The 19541-nt window shown below is 53.8% G+C and overlaps 1 protein-coding gene across 2 annotated transcripts in view; it reads left to right on the top strand.

Annotated features, from left to right (window-relative positions):
* Positions 1-19541, top strand: part of RHBDL3 (rhomboid like 3) — a 48787-nt gene that overhangs the window by 8641 nt on the left and 20605 nt on the right. For both annotated transcript variants that reach the window (XM_047758228.1, XM_047758227.1), the window contains 4 exons: positions 8147-8305; positions 11960-12184; positions 16629-16777; positions 18878-18990. In XM_047758228.1, coding sequence (XP_047614184.1) covers positions 8147-8305; positions 11960-12184; positions 16629-16777; positions 18878-18990 — 646 coding nt within the window. The remainder of the gene's footprint in view (positions 1-8146; positions 8306-11959; positions 12185-16628; positions 16778-18877; positions 18991-19541) is intronic.

The following is a 19541-nucleotide window of genomic DNA, read 5'->3' as shown; positions in this document are numbered from 1 at the left end:
AGTCCAGCACCAAGAGTCCTGGGAGCTTGGTTGTCTCCTTCCTCCTGTCGGCACCTCCTAAGTCCTTCAGGGCAGCACCGCGTTCCTTATCGGGGCCTCTTGTTGTCGTGCTTGGCCAAGGTGAGCAGTTTTGGTCAATGGTCCCCTAAGAAAACAAGGATGCTGTGCAGCGGGTTTGTGTGGGGGGGGAGTATCCACAAGGCTCCTGGGTGTGTTTCTCCACGAGGCTCCTGGGCGTCTTGTGAAACTGGGCAGAGGGCCACAGGATGTCCTGCCCAGCCTGCTCCTGGTCAGAGGTCTGTCCCACTCCCCTCCTTCTCCCCGGATCCCTCTTTTCTGGGAACCGGACAGGCCTGTTGCTTCCAGGAGAAGCAGCAGGAGGCAGTGGGTGTAGACCGTGGGGGTGGGACCTCCTCCCTGCTCACACCCCCTCCCTCCTCTCCCTGCCCGCCGCTCCCCTGGATTCCCGCCTTTATGGCTGTTCCCCAGACGACGACGTGCCCGTGCCGGCTGGGCCTGGATGAGTCAGCACAGCCATTACGTCTGCTCCGGGGACCCAAGGGGCCTGCGTCTGAGTCACAGCCTCCACTGCCCCCCTCAGTCTGTGCACCGCCACGGCCCTCAGGGAGGGGGCTCCCGAAAGGGGAGAAGGGTCATCCAGGGGCCCTCTCTCAGGGTGGAGAGGAACAGGCCTGGAAGAGAGAGGAGCCCCCCCCCCCATGCCGCCCATCCCCCAGCTTCCTGAACATCTCAGCTCCCCTTCCTCTCGAGGCCCAGGTGTTGAGAGAGCTGGCTAGTTTTCTGGAAATATGTCAACTATCCGATGGCTCAGCCTGCTTTCAGGCCAGGATGTCCTCCACTTTTGGGGGGGAAGGGTGATCTAGCTTAATCAGCTGAATCCTGGGGTTCAGCTGTTTGATGTCTGGGGGGGATGGTCAGGAGCCTGGCTTGGAGCTTCCCCTTGAAAGGGATGAGCTGGGGTGGCAGCTGGAGGGACGGAAATAATATAACTGGGAATCCTAGAATCGCTGCAACTTCCCCAGCTGCCAGATGCCTGGCCAGACCCCAAGGGAGCCCCAGAGCCCCTCGGGCCTCCATGTGGGGAGACTGGAGGACAGGAAGGGGTCAGAACCTGGTTTTTAGGAGCCAGTTTCTCTTCTTCCCAGGGATGCTTGAGGTCTTTATAGATCCACTCCTAGTGAAAGCAGGCCAGTCGGTGCCCTGTTCCACTCACTGAAGTGCCTCGGAGCAAGTCGTTCACCTCTGCTTCCTCAGCTTCCATATCTGTTGAATGGGACTAACCACACTTACTCCAGGGGTAGTGTGGGAATAAAAGCAGTCAAATACTTGTGAAGATGAGAATTTCAGGTCAGGGGATGGTGTGAGATGGTTTATGGGGCAGAATTAGCATTCTCATTTGCAAGGCAGGAGAACTGCTAGATAAAGCTGCTACTCCCTTAACCTCACCTCCTGACCTCGGCAGCTGCAGGCCTGGACCTAATTTATGGGGCCGTAAATATCCATGAATGGGTCGGAGTTCCCTGGTAGGCCCTAGCTGTTGCGAGGGGCAGCTCTGAGTGGCAAACCCCTGGGCAGCTTCATTAATTCTGCTCTGCTCAGAAGCTGAGTAATGATGCAAGGGCCAGCAGATGAGCCATGGTAACCACCACCCCCCCGCACCTCCTCCCCCATCCCCAGTGGGAAGCGGCAGCTGCCAGCACCCTCCTTGCCTCAGTATACACACCACGGGGTCCTTTCTTGGGGCTGTTCTGTCTTGGTGGACAGAGAGGAGACAGCGGGGCCAGGGATGGGAGCCTGCCTTAAATTCTAGGTCTGAGAGCTCTGCACCGGGATGGCACCCCAGGTGCCACCTTTTGTCTTGTCGCAAGGGCCCACACCCAGCAGCCCTGGTCCCCTCTAGGTCAAGGAGAGGGAGGCCATCCCCCGGGAGAGAGGACCAGACGTGGAATTGTCCTGGAAATGAGTTTTTGCAGGTCACACATGCGTGAGAGATACCAAATCGACATGTTCCTTTCTTCTTTCTCCTGTGCTTTACTGCTGCCAGGTAAATTCTGAAGCTTTGGCCGGGCTCACCCGCCTGCTGCAGGGAGGGAAGAAGTGGTGCCGCTGTCCTGGGTGCTGAGCAGGCAGATCCCAGCCCCTGCGGGATTGGTTCCCTGAGAGCTCAGCTCAGCGGCCCATTAGGCTGGTCACTCCTTCCTCAGCCTCTGCCAGGGCCTGGCCCCCTCCTCAACCCTCTGGCTGGGGCCTGGATCCAGCAGACTTCCAACTTTGCTGGAGGACTCAGAACAGACTATTAGCTGCCTCCAGGGACGGTGCCACTCAGGAGATGGAGGCAAAAGGCTGGTTTAGAACCACCGACAGAGGGGCCTGGTTTGGAGTTCCTCTTGTGACTCAGTGGGTAAAGAACACGACTAGTATCCACAAGGATGTGGGTTCAATCCCTGGCCTCGCTCAGTGGGTTAAGGATCCGGCGTTGCCGTGAGCTGTGGTGTAGGTCGCAGATGCGGCTTGGATCTAGCATAGCCGTGGCATAGGCTAGGATTCAACCCCCTAGCCTGGGAACTTCCATATGCCAGAGGTTCAGCCCTAAAAAGGGGGGCAGGGGCTGGTTTCACAAAAGGGAAAAATGACTCAACTGTGGATTGATCCATTTTCCCTTAAAAGTGTTTCATGATTGTTGCTGGGAAAAAACACTGTGATCAAAGATCCACTAAATTTGGGAAATGCTGGGCTGAACAAAATCAGGTTTCTCCACTGTAAGATGCTGAAGAACTCTTAATAGGATCTGCGCATCATGCTCTTCCAAAAGCGTTTCCGAAACTTAAGGGACCACGGCACCCTTATTTCCTGTACCCTCCTGGGCCTGGTAGTTCACAAAACACACACTGGGAGACTCTGAGCCACTTACATTTTGTAGAACTAAATAGGACAGGAAAACAAGGCAGAGCGAGGCTGGACCGGCCAACCCCCATGGAGGAGCCCTGAGTTATTCCTGTCATGACCGCTAACTTGCTCTGTGACCTTGCATGAGTTTCCTTTGCTCTCTGCACCTGTCTCCCCATCCATAAAATGAGCGTGAGACCTGACACGTAGTTCTTAGTAAACTTTTGTTAAATGAATGAATGAGAGGATTGAACCAGGGTCTCTCAAATTCTTTTTAGCCACGGCATCCTAACGATGGGTGAATACGAGCTCTGGGCCCCTCCACCTGGATGTGGCGCCATCTGCACCCGAGTACCAGCTCTTCAAACTTGGGCAGCTCAGCTCCTGATGCCTCATTTTTCTCCCATGAAAAAATAGCTTCTGCCTTGTAGGCTTGCTGTGAGGTTTAAATGGAGGGACCAGACAACTTATTATTTAAATCGGGACAGTTTTGAGGGTGAAAGGGGCACTGTTCATTTTCATGCTCAGACAGTAGGTGTAAACCAGGACTGTCTGAGAAAAACCAAGACGTAGGGTAAGCTGCGGTTTCAGTGAGGTAGCGCTGGATACCTGGCAGGGGCTCTGCGTGTACAGCTACTCTTGCGTTGCTGTTCAGCCAGGTAGTACGCAGAGGGCAGATACAGAAAACAGCTCAGACGGGGCCACTCAGCAACCCCCTCCCCACTTCTCTGGACCTTGGAGGTTCCCCAGCCCCTACAATTCTGCAGAGCAGTTTCAGAACCACTGAGGTCCCTTTCAGCTCTCCTGGATCATGGGTTATCATTTCCTGACCCGCTGCCCTTTTCTCTAGTGTCACCAGGTCCCCCTGAGAGCACAGACCTCCCCTCCCCTCCCCCATCGCGTGAGCTGTCTCATCCTGATGCTGCATTTCCCATCAGCCCTTTGACTGAGCAAGGAGGCAGAATTGATCCCCTGCCCCCATGGGTGGTGGATGGGCTCTATGGGTTGTGGATTTCTCTTTGCCTCAGCCTCCATTTGTGTACGATACGCTTATGGGGGAGGGATGGGGACACACCCCCCTTACATCTCCCCTGGACGGGAGTTCCTACCACACGATGGATGGAGAAATGAGGCAGTGTGGTTAATGATCTGCCCAAGACTGCACAGCAGCTGAGGGCGAGCCTCCTTCCAGAACTCTCGCCCAGCTACTTGCCCCAGAGGCGGGGACGTGCCCAGGTGGCAACAACACAAAGAGCATTTGGTGGGTCTTTTCTGAAGCCATGAGGTCACAAGTGAGCCAGGAAGGGGCCCAGGGCGGGAGGTGAGATACAAGGCAGAGCTTGTGTGGGGCCCCGGGCGGAGAGGGGGGACGGCTGGCGACCTAGAGGATTAAGGGGCCAGAGGGCTGGGTGCTGATGGGATTAAGCACCTCGGAGTCTCGCAGCTCTTTTCAAAGCTGAGGCAGGTGGGCGGGAGCCGTGGGAGGGTCACTTCTCACTTTGTGCTTTCCTCCTTTTCTGAGCCAGCAGCCTCTAGGAAGGCTGAATGTGGCCTCGCATTCCCCCCTGCCCCCGCCCTGCCCCCTCCAGTGCTTGGCCCCATTCAGGAGGTGGCTGCAAGGATGCTCTACAGTCCTGGCTCCCCAGGGGCCCCTGCCTGCAGCCCACTCACAGCCCCATTCTTCCCACCACCCCCAGGGGTGGACCCCAGTAGGCTGTCTCCAACCCGCCCAGCCTGGACCTCATCCTGAGAGCACCCCCCTGTCTGAAGTGCACGAATCCAGGGCGTGGAACACCCAGGACAGGGAGCTTTGGGGACTTGCACACATTATTAAGAAAGAAACTGAATTCGTAGGGTTTGTTTCCCCCAAAGCTTCAAACTGTGGTGCCAGCATGATTCTGTCCCCTACACCACAGCTGCCCTCGAGGAGGCTCAAAGGTGGGAGGTGTGTCCAGGAAGGTGGGTCGAGCCTTCATGACAGGGCCACCCCCTCCTTGCTTTGAATGAGGCAAGTGGAGGCCAGCACGCAGTCTGGGCCGTCTGGGCCATCTGGGCCCCCTGGGCCCCAAGAATGTGTCCCTGCATTCACCACACCCCAGGAGATGCCAGGCCCACTTGATAGATGGCACACATGGCTTGAGCTGCTTACCCCACGTTACACACACTGCTGAGGGGTTGAGACAAGAATGGGATTTCCGCCTTTTTGCTCTTTACAGCCTCCTTTAGAGGCTCTCAGCTTCCTTCCAGGGCAGTGGTATCCATCTCTCTGCCTTCTGCAGGAATCCACTCTCTGAGTTTCTCTTTGTCTCCTCTTTGCTCTTTCTCTGCACCTCCCCCACGCCCAGGTGTTGGGGTGGAGGTTGGAAGGTGTCCTGTGTACATCTGTGGAGCCCAGGCAGCTGGCCCCCTCCCTGCCTCTCCCTCCTCCCAGTCACCCTCCTTTATCCCTGGAGCCTACTTATTAGGGTAGCGATGACCCCCCATTGTCTGGCCTGTCTGGCCCTGGCATGAAAGGTAGAGTTTTGGCAGAGAAGGGAGGCTCGGCCTACTTCCAGCTCCTTCTCTGCAGTCTGGAGCCTGTACTGTGCTTGGGGCAGGACTAGCAGGCCCTGGGTGGGGGTGGGGGGTTGTTGTAGGGAGAGGAGCCACAGAGTAGCCCCTGTCACTAGGACAACAGCAGGGAGCTGTGGCTCGGGGGCGCAGGGATTGGAGAGCAGGGGAGCAGGTGGCTCTTTGTCTGGAGCTGGAATGAGGGAAAGGAGCCCCTGCCTGATCCCAGCGCCCCCGCCCTCCTGATGGGCCCCTGGGAGGGGAGTAGCTTCCTCCCCCAGGCTGAAGCAGGAGGGGCTCCCTAGAGACCACTGCCCCCTGTGGTACTCACCAGGGGAGGAGTGGGGAGGGGAGAGATTTTCTCAGGATTCAAGGCTGCTTCTCACCTCCTCCCCCACCCCCACCACTACCCCTCCCCTCCATTACCCCCCCACCACCACCACCCTGGTAGAAGGGCCTTGAGGGACCAGGCAGGGCCAGGCTGGTGAGTCCCCATGGCCAGCCTGTGGGGATGGGAGGGGTCCCAGGCAGAGAAGGAGACCCTCCCTCGCTGCCGCTGCCACTGTTCCTCTCCAGGCATCATCTCCTATCTGAGCAATAAGGATATCAGAACTGTTGTTTGAGCTCTTTCCTGCTTTAAAACGTCTGTCTAGTGCAGGCCCCTGAGACTCCTGGAGCCCCCTCCTTTCCCGGGTCTGCACACACCTCTTGGATCCTTGGATCTTGCCTCTGATCAGCAGAGCAGGCCCTGGAGTAGCTGGAGCTGAGCAGGTGTGGGATCCCGGAATCCTGGTTCTGCCGCTTGCAGGCACGTCCCTTAACCTCTCTGTGCTCGTTTTCCCAGGCCTCTACTTCCTCATCTGTCACATGGCAATAAGCATAGGACCCACTCATAAGGTGGTTGTTGGATGTCAAAGAAATTACACGAAGTGTCTATGATGGTATTTGGCCTCATGGAAACACTCAGCAGATATTAGGTGTTTTTACTCCTAAAGATCTTTCTGGAGCTGGGGGTGTGGGGGGTAGGTGAGTTTCCTGACATACTCGATGGCGTGAACCGAATAGGTGCCATCCCTGAAATCGGGTGTTTTGGGGGGAGGGTGGAACATACATGCAGATTTTTAAATACGCGGGGTCAGAGCTGTCATCTTGCGTTGCGTTGTCCTCGCATTGAGTTCCGGGGAGAATTGAAAGATCGTGGCTGGTGACTCTTGGCTCTTTCTCCTGGATTGTCTTAGAGGGGCTGCGTGCAGAATCAGTCCTCCTAGAATAGCGTTCACTGACCTTATCCAGAAAGGGGGAAACGTGGGTTTGGTGTTTAGGGCTCCCTTGTCAAGTACACGCGGGCATCTGCGATGTCTGTTTGCTGTTTAAAACCTAAGCAACTTGCGGCAGCATCTCCAAGTGCAGTGAGTGTGTGTGGAGAAGCACTTGGTGAACCGGACCTGCTCTGGGCATCCCTGAGAGCCGGTTCGTGTCCTATTCCAGCAGGATATGCGCTGAGGGGGGACGTGGGGCGGGTCCTGTGAGGAAGGGGGGCATTGGCAGGGGGACGGAAAGGTTCCGGGCTTCTTTGGAGACCTGGGTAAGCCACTTTTCTGCCTGAACCCTTGAGGATCTCCCTGGAAAGTGAGTACCCGCCCACTGTTTCCCCCGGACATCCACTTATTCACCCAGCATGGTGCCAACTCTGCCAGGCTCTGTGCTAAGGCCTGGGAACAGCTTGTAATGCCGACCTTTAAGGAACCTGGTCCAGGGAGGAGTAGAGAATAGACGTTAGAGGACAGGGCGGGGTGTGGGGGGTGCACTGTCCGAGGTGCAGGGGGATCGGATGGAGTGTGGGGGAAGGCTTTCTGGACACAGGACACCTGAGGAGTTGGGAAGGGAAGGGTGGCTTGGAGTCCCTCAGGGAGACTGGAGGGTGGGGAGGGAATCCTAGGCAGAGGCACCCTCACGTGCAGAGCTGCAGAGTCAGGAACCAGCCGGATCTCAGAGCATGGTGTCCTTGGGGAGCCTTGCATGGCTGTGTGCGGGGTGTGGGATGTACATGGGTGCAGGCGTGAGAGAGGGGCCGGAAGCCAGATGCAAAAGGGCTGGAAGCCCGATGCAGAAGGGCTGTGCAGGCTGTGCTCCCTGCTTCACAGGGCTTTGAGCCTTATCTGCTCAGTCCCTTTAGCCCAAGCCCCAGATTTCCTCATCTTCCTCCACTCGTCACCTTTCCCTGTTTTTGTTGTTGTTGTTTTGTTTTTTGCTGCACCTACAGCTTGTGGAAGTTCCTGGGCCAGGGATCGAACCCATGTGGCCCGCACCATAGCTGCTGCAATGCTGGACCCTTAACCTGATACACCACAAGGGAACTTCCCACTCATCAGCTTTCCACCCTGCTTCCCCCTTGCCCAGGGTCAGGAGTAAGAGCAGAGAGAAACCTCTCTGAGCCTGTTTCCTTCTTTGTGCATGAGACGGTTGGGTTGGGCCATCTCAGAGGTCTCCAGGGCTCTCTAGGATTGTACGTGGTTGTCTGCCCTAATTGGATGGTTCCCCTGGGGGCCTTGGAAACGTCCCAGGTGCCACCTGGGCCTGTTGGCAGAGGGCTGGGGACAGGGGCCATGAGTGGTGATGGAGATGGAGTACCTGGGGCAGTGCGGACGGAGCCCCGCTGACCCCACTTCTGTGTGTGCTTCTCCCTCAGTTTGACCCTGGGAACACGGGCTACATCAGCACAGGCAAGTTCCGGAGCCTCCTGGAGAGCCACAGCTCCAAGCTGGACCCGCACAAGAGGGAGGTGCTCCTGGCCCTCGCCGACAGCCATGCCAATGGGCGGATCTGCTACCAGGATTTTGTCAACCTGGTGAGCGCTCTCGGGCCCTCACTGCTGGGAGGGGTCTGTTTGGGCGTGTAGCTTCGAGGACCCTTTTGGATGATTAAAGGCAGCTGTGGGCCTGCGACTTTGAAAAAGTCCAGACTTTAATTAGCAGGCTAAAGGAAATCACCAAGGACCTGCTTTCCCTTTGTTTCTTGGTTCTGCTTTCTGCGGTGTCAGCCTCCTTCCACGTAGCTCCTGGCAATGTCATACCTTCCCATTATAGCAGCAGAGTGGCTGCAGCTGCTCCAGCCCTCACACCCTCAGGTCTCACCATGAGGGAGAGGAGAGAGCCTCTTCTTATGGTAGCTCCTGCATGAGGCCTGGGATTTCTCTGCTCCCATTGGTCTAGTTTAGGTCAGCAGGATGTGCTGATTGGCTCAGAGCAATCAGTGCCCACCCCTGGAGCTGGGTGTGGGGTCCATTCCACCGAAATGAAAGGCTGGGAATGGGAGGTGGGAGATAGTATGGGCAGGAGAGGAGCTGGGGAGTGGATGTTGGGAGGATCAAGCCAGACCTTTCGAGAGTGATGGGGCACATGAGTTAAAGCTGATGCTCATCAGACCTGCTGGCAGAAATCCTGGGCTGTTGGAGGGACTGGAGACAGGAGGCCCATGCCCAGTGGTCTGGCATCTTGGGGTCAGGACTCAGGGATGGGGGCACCAGGACTCCGCCAGCGTGCCAGGTTTGCTCTCCGATGCCGAGGTACGGGCTTTGGAGTTGTTTTAATTGCCTCTTGATTAAGGAGCTGCCTTTGCCTGGAGGTTAGTGCGATGGCCGGCAACAGCTGTGAGGCTTTTAGTGGTCGAGGAATCTGCCGTTCAGAGTGGACCCAGGGAGCAGAACTCCTGGAGGGTGGGCAACAGAACTCAGTTAAGCAGAGGAGTTGAGGACCTTTGGGTTTCATGGGATGGGCTGTGGAGGTGAGCCCAGTGACTGGAACCCAGCAGCGCCACCAACGACCAGGCCGCAGGTTTGAATCTGCGTCGGCTCATCCGCAGCCCCAGCATGTTTGCTGCGGGCCCTGCTCAGTCCAGGGCAGAGTGAGGGCACGGCTGGGCCAGTCAGCGGCTTCTCTCCTGCCGGGGGACTGTGGCGCCTTCTGTGTGAATTTGCTATAGCAGATTACTCCTTACCATCAGAATTTCTCTATTCACGTTCAGAGCTGGAGGGGCCAGCCTGGCCTCCGTGAACAGGGCTGCCCTGGAGGCCAGGATCGAGAAGGGGCTCACCAGGGGAAAGGCTGGGCAGAGAGCTCAGGGGCTGGAGCCAAGCCGACCTGGCCCCTGCTCCAGGCTCTGCCTTTGCCACTCAGTGGGAAAGATCCTTGGAGGGTTTTCCAGTTTGTAAAATGAAGCCAAAGGATGCCCTCTTCAGGGTAGTGGCAAGGATTAAATAAGATAAGGTATTTGAAAAGTTTCTGTTGTCTCTCATGTTCTTCCAGCAGGTTAACTAACGTGTCTGCATCCTCTGTGAGCCCTTCCCCGCCCCGACCCAGGGAGAACGAACCAACCTTATCCAGAGCCCCACAGTGCTTTGTGCAGGACGGTCTTTTAGTACAGACCACACTGCATTACAGCTGAGTGGCCAGGATTGCCTTACCATGTATGAGTGGGCAGGTTGTGGACTCTACAAGGATACCCGACAGAGGGATGTATGGGGACTGAAATCTGGCTGGGACTTTGTTCAGCAAGGCCTGGAATGGGTGCATCCACCTGGAAGAAGAGGCTGCCTTATCTAATTGGCACAAAAGCACCATATGGGCCAGCATGGGCGGTCAAGTTAGGCAGATCTGGATTTGAATCCTGACTCTTGCTTACTAACTATGGGTCCTTGAGAAAATTACTTCCTTTCTCCCGGTTCTTGTCCTCATCTTTCTAATGTAAGGATAATGCGATGCAACAAATAATGAGGATGCCGTCCCCTTTTGCTACTATTCACCCATCTGTCTCTCTTGTAAGCTCTATGAGGCCAGAGACCACGGCCGCTGCTGTGCCCAGCACAGCTCTAGGTACCCCAGGACATGGGAATGGTGAGAAAGTGTGTGTGTGGGTGTGCACACCCACACGCAAACACAACTTCTCCAGAAGCTGAGCTCCTCCACACCACGGATCTTCCAGGCGTGTGTCCCTGACTGTTTTTGCCGCGCACGCCCATATAAGTGTGTACGTGCGGGGATTGAGAAAGAGGACGGCGAGAGTGCCTGTAAACTGACTTGACCACATGATGATCCTGTCCTGGGCTCACAGTGACCCTGGAGTCCCACGCCCTGCCTGCATTTCCAGAACTGCCAAGCCACTAAGAACCAGATGCATGCTTTGCAGCCCCGGGGGGATGGGAGTAGGGAATTGTTGAAAAAGGTTCATCTGGCAAAGCCTGGTGAGGGGGCAGCCTTACGCCAGGCTTTGCAGGTGTGGGCAGAGCCCAGGACAGGGGAGAGGCACTGTAGATGGAGGCTCTTTCCACCCGGCCTGGTCCGAACCCAGGCCCTGCCCAGCTCCCTGGCCCTTGACAAGGGCTTCAAACCCCTGTGCTTTGGTCTGGCTGGCTCACCTCCCCAGCCCTGGCTGGACTCCTGCTTCGAGTTTAGCCTGATGTCCACCACGGGACCCACAATCCCTGGAGTATGTTGATAATCCCCACCCAGCGACCATGGTGTGGCCCCCGGGCGGCAGTGTGGCCCTGGGTTTTGGAGAGCTGTGCCTCTAGAACAGCTCCCCACAGTAAAGGTCTAGAGTGGGATGGTGTAGGGCGGGTGCGAGGTGACGGAGGCCTCGGGAGGCTGGAAGTCACCAGTGCAGCCTCTGGTCTCAGGGAGTCAGGCTGATCTCTGGGTGAGGCGGCCAGGACTCTGCCAGGGCAGGGGCCAGTCCTTGGGCGTCCTGAGCATCACAGTTCCCTTCTTCAGCCTTAGGACTGATGACTTCCCACAGGCACAGCTTGGGTTCTGGTTCTGGGGATTGAGGACGCCGACTCCTACTTATCCTCTAGTTCTTACTCATACCACCTCCTCCAGGAAGCCCTGACCACCTGGGGGGACCAGGTTGGGCTCCGTCCTGTGTGCTCCAGCAACAGCCTTCGCTCTGAAGCATGAACGATGGTTACTTGTTTATCTTGAGCTCCACTGTATCTCCTGCATCTGCCAGTATGTCTGCCACGAAGTAGTTGCTCAGGAAATTGGGATGGATGATGGATGGGTGGGCAGAGGGAGGTATAGTGGAAATGAATACAGGCCCTGGAGCTTCACTGGGTTTGAACTTGATCGATTCCTACACCTGTCTGTGCTTCGGTCTCCTTGTCTGGTGGAATGGGGATATTCACGGTCTTGATCTAGCAGGTAGGCTGGTTGCATCAGAGGAGCCAAGAGGTGATGTGCTTAGAAGAACCCCTGCCACATGAGAGTTAGGTCAATGTTGCTTCTGCTGCTTCTTCCTTTTCTTTTTTTTTTTCTGCTTTCCAAAGTGTCCTTTTGTCCTGGGAATGGGCATCCAGGTGAATGTTGCTTCTTGGTAACTATTACCGAAGAAAGAGGAAGGTGGGGGCAGGCCTGGTTGATCTAAAGACGGTGTTGGCTGGGAGACGGGTGGGGGCTCCCCTGAGGTCCCAGTTCTGACCCCCTCCTTCACCCTCTGTCCCGTATAGATGAGCAACAAGCGGTCCAACAGCTTCCGCCAGGCCATCCTGCAGGGGAACCGCCGGCTCTGTAGCAAGGCCCTGCTGGAGGAGAAGGGGCTGAACCTCTCCCAGCGACTGATCCGCCACGTGGCCTACGAGACCCTGCCCCGGGAGATTGACCGGAAGTGGTACTACGACAGCTACACCTGCTGCCCCCCGCCCTGGTTCATGATCACAGTCACACTGCTGGAGGTGAGGACCAGGTCGGGGAGGGCCTGCTGGGGTGGGGGTGGGGGGATCAGGAGGATATCTGAGGTCACGAGGGGAAGGGTGGCCAGCATCCTCTCCACCAAAAGGCAGAGCCATTGTCACTACAAGTCAGGCCCTGTTACAGTCAGTGCATGCAGGTGTATTGGAACCCCTGGACCACAAAGATGTTACAAAGATTATTACTTTAAGCAATATGCGCTGCAGCAAAGTCCTCACAGGACCACCCCCACCGAAAACAGCAGCAGCAAAGACGACGTCAAAAGTTCATTGATTTGAACCAATGCCAGGCTAACGCATTAAAACAGTTTATTTTAGTCCTTCCCGGAGTGAGTAACGTGGACGAGTCATTTCCTCCCCTGGGACTCCATCCTCCACCTGTAAAGGAGGAATAACCAGGCCTGCCCTCCTTCTCCCGCAGGACTACTCTATTTAGAGCGAGAGGACGGCTGGTGGTGCTTTCTGAACACAAAAGCATTACACAAATACATATGGGAGGGAGTGTTTATGAACAGGTAAATGTGGGCTTAACGTATTTTGCAAGAACATTCTCCCCTCGGGGAATCATCCATACCTATTGTTATTCTCCAAGTCTCATGCTTATGCAACAGCATCCAAAGTCCTCCTTTCTGAGTCAGTGCCCCTGTGTGTGGAACTCTGAATTCTTTCTGCTCGTCAGCCCAAGGACCTGTGGGCTCCCCAGCCCCAGCTCCTGAACGGATGTTTAGGTGCCCCTTGGAGTTTTATGATCTCCGTGGTTGTTCTTCCAGAGCCAGGGGCCTAATTAGCGTCCCGGCATATGTTCTTATAAAGTTCCTGCCGGATCAAACTGCAGGATCATTACGCTTCATGGCATCCTTCTCCTTTTTTCCTGAATATCTGGTCTGCAGGCCAGAACTCCTCTGTCTGTTGTTCTGGCTTCATCCAAGTACATGTTGAAGTTGCGATTTTTCTGAGATATTCTTGGACTTGTTCTCCAAGCACTTACTGTGTTGGTCTATTTATTAGCTTCTATTTGAGGACCAATAATAACAAGCTGGCTTGGAAGCTGTATTTGCTGCCAGGCCACCCGCATGCATGGTGTTAGGTGGTCAGAATAGCTTCCAGAGAGATCAGGGAATCCAGCTGCTGGGAGGTCTGAGCCATTCCCGGGCTCAGCCCAGGGAGGCTTAGCCCCACGCTCATTACAGCTGCCTCCCCTGAGCGAGGGCCGCACCCAGGACTGGCTCCTCCTGTACTTGGTCATTTTTAAACCCCCACGATCACTGGGAAAGCATAGGCGTTAGTATCCCCGTTTCCAGATGGGGAAGCAGGACCAGTGAATTAAAGTAATTTGCATAACGTCATCCAGAGGGGCCAGTTCTTGTCTTCAGATTGGTTTCAAATTTTCAGAAACCCCAGCTGTGGAGTTCCCTTGTGGTGCAGCGAGTTAAGGATCTGGCATTTTGTCACTGCAGCAGCTTGGATCTCTGCTGTGGTGTGGGTTCAGTCCCTGGCCTGGGAACTTCCACATACTGTGGGCTTGCCCTCCTGCCCCAAAAAGAAACCTGAGCTGTTTGTTTATTTATTTATTTATTTATTTTTTTGTCTTTTTGCCTTTTTCTATGACCGCTCCCGCGGCATATGGAGGTTCCCAGGCTAGGGGTCGAATTGGAGCTGTAGCTGCCGGCCTACGCCAGAGCCACAGCAATGCAGGATCCGAGCCACATCTGCGACCCACACCACAGCTCACGGCAATGCCAGATCCTTAACCCACTGAGCAAGGGCAGGGACCGAACCCGCAACCTCATGGTTCCTAGTCGGATACGTTAACCACTGGGCCACCAAGGGAACTCCACCTGAGCTGTTTAAATTTGAGCCACCAGGAGTTCCCGTCGTGGCGCAGTGGTTAACGAATCCGACTAGGAACCATGAGGTTGCGGGTTCGGTCCCTGCCCTTGCTCAGTGGGTTAACGATCCGGCATTGCCGTGAGCTGTGGTGTGGGTTGCAGACGCGGCTCGGATCCCGCGTTGCTGTGGCTCTGGCATAGGCTGGTGGCTACAGCTCCGATTAGACCCCTAGCCTGGGAACCTCCATATGCTGCGGGAGCGGCCCAAGAAATAGCAAAAAAGACAAAATAAATAAATAAATAAATAAATAAATAAATAAATTTGAGCCACCAATCTAGAAGCAACCGGGAAATGTTGAAATATCTGTTTGAGTCCTTGTAACAAAACCCAGAGCCTTTGGTTACACACACAGTTCTAGTAACTGGTTTTATGATTCCATAACTGAGTGAAAATAGAAGGGACATTGTGGGAAACTACTAGAAGGGCCCCCTACCAAGCAGCACTAGGAAGGAAGAACCTGGTTGTCGTACCTGGTTAACAATGTGCCGACAACCTGGCAGTGCAGGAGAGGACAACAGAAAATATGAAAGCAAACCCGAGTCCTAAAGAAACACAAGAATGTGGGGCCATTTAGCATAGGAACGAAAACCCCATCAATTGCTGGAAACATCACTCCTATGGCCCAGATCAATACCTGAGGCATCCTTAAAATTAAAAACCTAGGGACATGAATTATGTATTCTAGGAAGAGTTCCAGAAAAGAATAGTTAAAATAAATACCCTTTTAAGGCTTAAACAAGAACACTTCAGTCATCTTCAAAACCAGCTTACGCGGAGTGTTGGTGAGAATGCGGAGAAATGGAAACCCTTGTGTACCATTGGTGGGAATGTAAAATGATACAGCTGCTATGGGAGACGGTGCGGCAATTCCTCAGAAAACTTAAACATAGCAATCATAACATCCGGCAATTCCATTCCTGGGTGTGTACCCAAAAGAATTGAAAGCAAGGATTGAAAGAGATATTTGTGTTTTAAAAAAAAAAAAAAAAAAGGGAATTCCTGTTGTGGTTCAGTGGATTAAGAACCTACTAGTATCCATGAGGATGTGGGTTTGATCCCTGGTCTCGCTCAATGGGTTAAGGATCCACTGTTGCCATAAGCTGCACTGAGGTCACAGATGCAGCTCAGATCTGGCATTGCTGTGGCTGTGGTGTAGGCTGATAGCTGCAGCTCTGATTTAACCCCTAGCCCAGGAACTTCCATATGCCATAGATGCAGCCCTAAAAAGAAAAAAAAAAAAAGTATTTGTACAACCAAATTCATAGCAGCATTATTCACAGTTGCTGAAAGGTGGAAGCAACCACAGTGTCCATCAACAGATGAACAGTTAAGCAAAATGCGGTAGGTGCGTACAGTGGAATGTTAGCCTTCAAAAGAAATGAGGTTCTGGAGTTCCCGCTGTGCTGCAGCGGGTTGAGAATCTGGCATTGTCTCTGTGGTGGCGGGGGTTCAACGCCCGGCGCGGTGGATTGGGGATCTGGCATTGCTGCAGCTGTGGCATAGGTTGTATCTGATCCCTGGCCCAGGAACGTCTGTGTGCCACAAGTGTGGCTCAAAAAAGGAAGGCGCTTCTGACGTATGTTACATCATGGATTACCTGGATGACATTATGCTGAGTGAAATAGACCCATCACAAGAGACAAATACTGTATGATTCCACTTAGATGTGGCTTCTAGCATAGTCAGATGCATGGAGACAGACGGCAGAATGGGGGTTGCCAGGGGCTGGGGAGGGGGGAAGAGGAATTGATGTTTAATGAGTATAGAGTTTCCTTTAGTTTTACAAGATGAAAAAAATTCTGTGAATGGGTAGTGGTGATGGTTGCGCCTTCTGAATGTATTTAGTGCCACTGAACTGTACAGTGGTAGAGCTGAAATGGTTTAGGATGGTAAATTTTATGTTACCTGTGTTCTGCCACAGTTTTGTTTTGTGTTGTTTTTTAAATCAGCTTATGTGGAATTACCTCATCCCCCCAAGTGGATATGTGAGTTATTACTGAAATTAAAGTTTAAAATCCTCCAGAGCTTTCCTGCTGAGCACTGAGGAATTGTGGGCAGAGAACATGAGATGGTTTTGTGAACATTTAACAGAAAATAATCAAACAGGAGTTCCTGTTGTGGCACAGCAGAAACACATCTGACTAGTATCCATGAGGACGTGGGTTCAATCCCTGGCCTTGCTCAGTGGGTCGGGGATCTGGCATTGCCATGAGCTGTGGTGTATGTCGTGGACACGGCTCAGATCTCGAGTGACTGTGGCTGTGGTGAAGGGCAGTCAGCAGCTGTAGCTCCGATTCGAACCCTAGCCTGGAAACTTCTGTATGCTGCAGGTACAGCCATTAAAAAAGAGCAAAAAGCAAATAATCGAACACAAGTCGGGTGAGAGGTGGTGGAAAGCTAGCCCGGGCCCTGATCATGGGGATGCGCCTCATTCTGTGACACGTTCTGTAGAGATTCTAAATGTTGGTCAGCACAGGAGCGCTTCCTGGGCAGATTCGCACCTGCTAACAGGCTCTCTTCATTCTGTGTTCTCATCTAGGTTGCCTTTTTCCTCTATAACGGGGTGTCGCTGAACCAGTTTGTGCTGCAGGTGACCCATCCACGATACCTGAAGAACTCCCTGGTTTACCATCCACAGCTCCGAGCACAAGCTTGGCGTTTCCTGACATACATCTTCATGCACGCAGGGTAAGGCCCTGTTTTCTTTCACTCTGTCAGAGTCCCTGGGGGAAGATAATGGGTCCAGAGAGCCTGGATTAAAATGTGTCTTTTTCTTTTTCTTTTTTTTTTTTTCAGAATAATGGTTTGCTTCTTTGTTTGTTTTTTTAGGGCCGCTGGTGTGGCATATGGAGGTTCCCAGGCCAGGAATCGAATCAGAGCTGTAGCTGCTGGCCAGATCCGAGCCACGTCTGTGACCTATACCACGGCTCGTGGCAACACTGGATCCTTAACTCACTGAGTGAGGCCAGGGCTTGAACCCGCAAGCTCATGCTTCCTAGTCGGATTCATTTCTGCTGTGCCACAACAGGAACTTCCAGAACAATGCTTTTTTTTTTTTTAATTTTTATTGCAGTATAGTTGATTTACAATGTAAAGTATATCTTTAAGTTTATTTTTATCTGCCTGGACACAGGATTTGAGATGGCTTCTTGAAACTAATATCAAATTGAGTAAATTATTCGGAGTGCATGAGGTCCTATTGTATAGCACAGGGAACTATATCCAGTCACTTGTGATAGAACATGTGGAAGATAATATGAGAAAAAGAGTGTATATGTATGTATGAATGACTGGGTCACTTTGCTGTACAGCAGAAATTGACAGAACATTGTAAATCAACTGTAATAAATTTTTTTTGATAAAGAGTGCATGGGGAAGGGAAAATAGAAGAATAATGCCAAAAGCCAGCAGCGAGATCAGCACACACATACACATCATGTGGTTCTATATATTTGCTATAAGTAGGTTACGGATTTATTCTGAGCTTCCTAGTGGCCAAAGCAAAAAGGCAAAAGTGGTCAGCCACCATATTCATTGTCCATAAACCATGTGTGTGAGTGCCCCTGGAAACGAAATAAAGGATAGACTTATTGAAACCACCTCCTTCCCAAAGAGGTCTCCTTATATGGTGACACGAGTCTCTTTGAGACCCTCTGGCAGTACTTATAGTTTCTTTTTATAGAACCCTGTGGCCTCTTTGGGGGCCTGGAGTGTAATCAGTTCGCAGTGGGTCTCCTGCCCCAAGATAAGGCCAGGTGTCTTCTCAGGTTCAAGCCCCTTGAAGAACATGACCTTGGCAGGGGACTGTTTCTATACCGTAGAAGTGTGGAGTTGGGAAATCAGAGTCCCCAGATGCCAGGCCTCTGTGCTGTCTTCTGCAGACTCTCTAGGGAAGGAAGTGAAGGAAAAGTCCGGAAAAGCCCTGGGGGTGCCTGTCCCCGGGGTTGCCCATGAGAAGAGGATTACCCCAGCCTCCATGGTTCTTTCCTTGGCAGAAGGATCCTCAGGGGCCCAGAGGAAGCTCCACTCTGATCCTCCCTTCCTGCTGAGCCTCTAAAACAGGCACAGGAGCCACCCCCTAATTGGGGGCACCTTCTGGGGAGACGCTTTGGGGTAAGGAGACTCCTCAGTGGTTGCCGACGGTTGTCTCCACTCTGAGCCTGAGGGGCCAGATGCTTTGCCTGCTGTGTCCCGGCCTCAACTTCGCAGGGCTGAGGAGCAGAGTCGGGCAGGCACTTCATGCTTCAGCTGACTCATGAGCCAGGATTGGACACAGTAGGAACTGGGGCTTGACTTGGATTTATTACGTTCTAGCAGGTATCTTTCATGCTTGCACTTGCTTGGCAAACATCTTTCTCTTCAAATATAAGTAGCTCTTATAAACATAATAGCGAGGCAGAGCAATCGAGTGCCCTGGATGATGGAGCAGGTCCCGCCCGTCGGAGACCTGGGCCGTGGTCCCAGCCTGACCACTAACCAGTTGTGTGACTTTAAGCGGATCAGTGCCACTCTCTTAGCCTCTGCTTCTCACATGTCATCTGATGGAGTTGTTGGATCTTGAACATGGGTAGCCCCTCGCTGGCACGTGCAGACACGGCTGGTCCCGCCCAGGCCCTGTACCCGTGTTCCTGTGCCAGCGGGCAGGGAGGGCGGAAGGATGGACTATTTGCATTGTAACTCCTCCCCAGCCCCAGACGGTGAGCTCCTCAGAGGCAGCTGTAGGGTCTTGTTCACTAGCGGATCCCCAGCATCTTGCTGAATGAGTGAATGCATGTGGTCTCTGTACAGGATAGAGCACCTGGGACTAAACGTGGTGCTGCAGCTCCTGGTGGGGGTGCCCCTGGAGATGGTGCACGGAGCAACCCGCATTGGGCTCGTCTACCTGGCTGGCGTCGTGGCAGGTAGGCAGGTGGGCCCTTTGTCCCTAGGGGTGAACCTCCCCATGGCGGCTGGGGGACCCAGGGATCAGGCAAGGCCCCAGCTTCCAGAGGACCCACACCACCAGGCTCCTGACTACCAGGGTTGTCCTCCAGGCAAACCTCCCCACCTCCCCGGGGAGACTGTGACCGCAAAGAGGGAAGCATGTGACCACAAAGGGCGTGGGAGAGCACAGGATCTGGAACAGGCTGACTGAGCGGAGTTCAGGCTTCACACCCTGTGTCGTAGCTGTGTGAACTGTCAACATTCCTCACCTTCTTTTGGCTCCGTTAAGCTTTAAGAGCGAACGAATGAGGGGTTCTCTTGTGGTGCAGCAGGTTAAGGATCTGGTGTTGCCACTGCAGTGGCGCAGGTTTGATCCCTGACCTGGGAACTTCCGTGGGCCGCAGGTACAGCGGAGGGGGCAGGGTGGGTGGAGTGCTGGGGGTGCTAATGAGAGCTGCATGCTGGGTGTGAGGAGGGTAGAGTGAGGGGAAGAATGAAATAAACTGTGCAAAGGGCAGTGAGATGTCTG

Source organism: Phacochoerus africanus, chromosome 14 (genome assembly GCF_016906955.1).
Source record: "Phacochoerus africanus isolate WHEZ1 chromosome 14, ROS_Pafr_v1, whole genome shotgun sequence".
Taxonomy (NCBI): domain Eukaryota; kingdom Metazoa; phylum Chordata; class Mammalia; order Artiodactyla; family Suidae; genus Phacochoerus; species Phacochoerus africanus.
The sequence above is the reverse complement of the archived record's forward strand: the minus strand, read 5'-3'. Positions and strand labels throughout refer to the sequence as shown.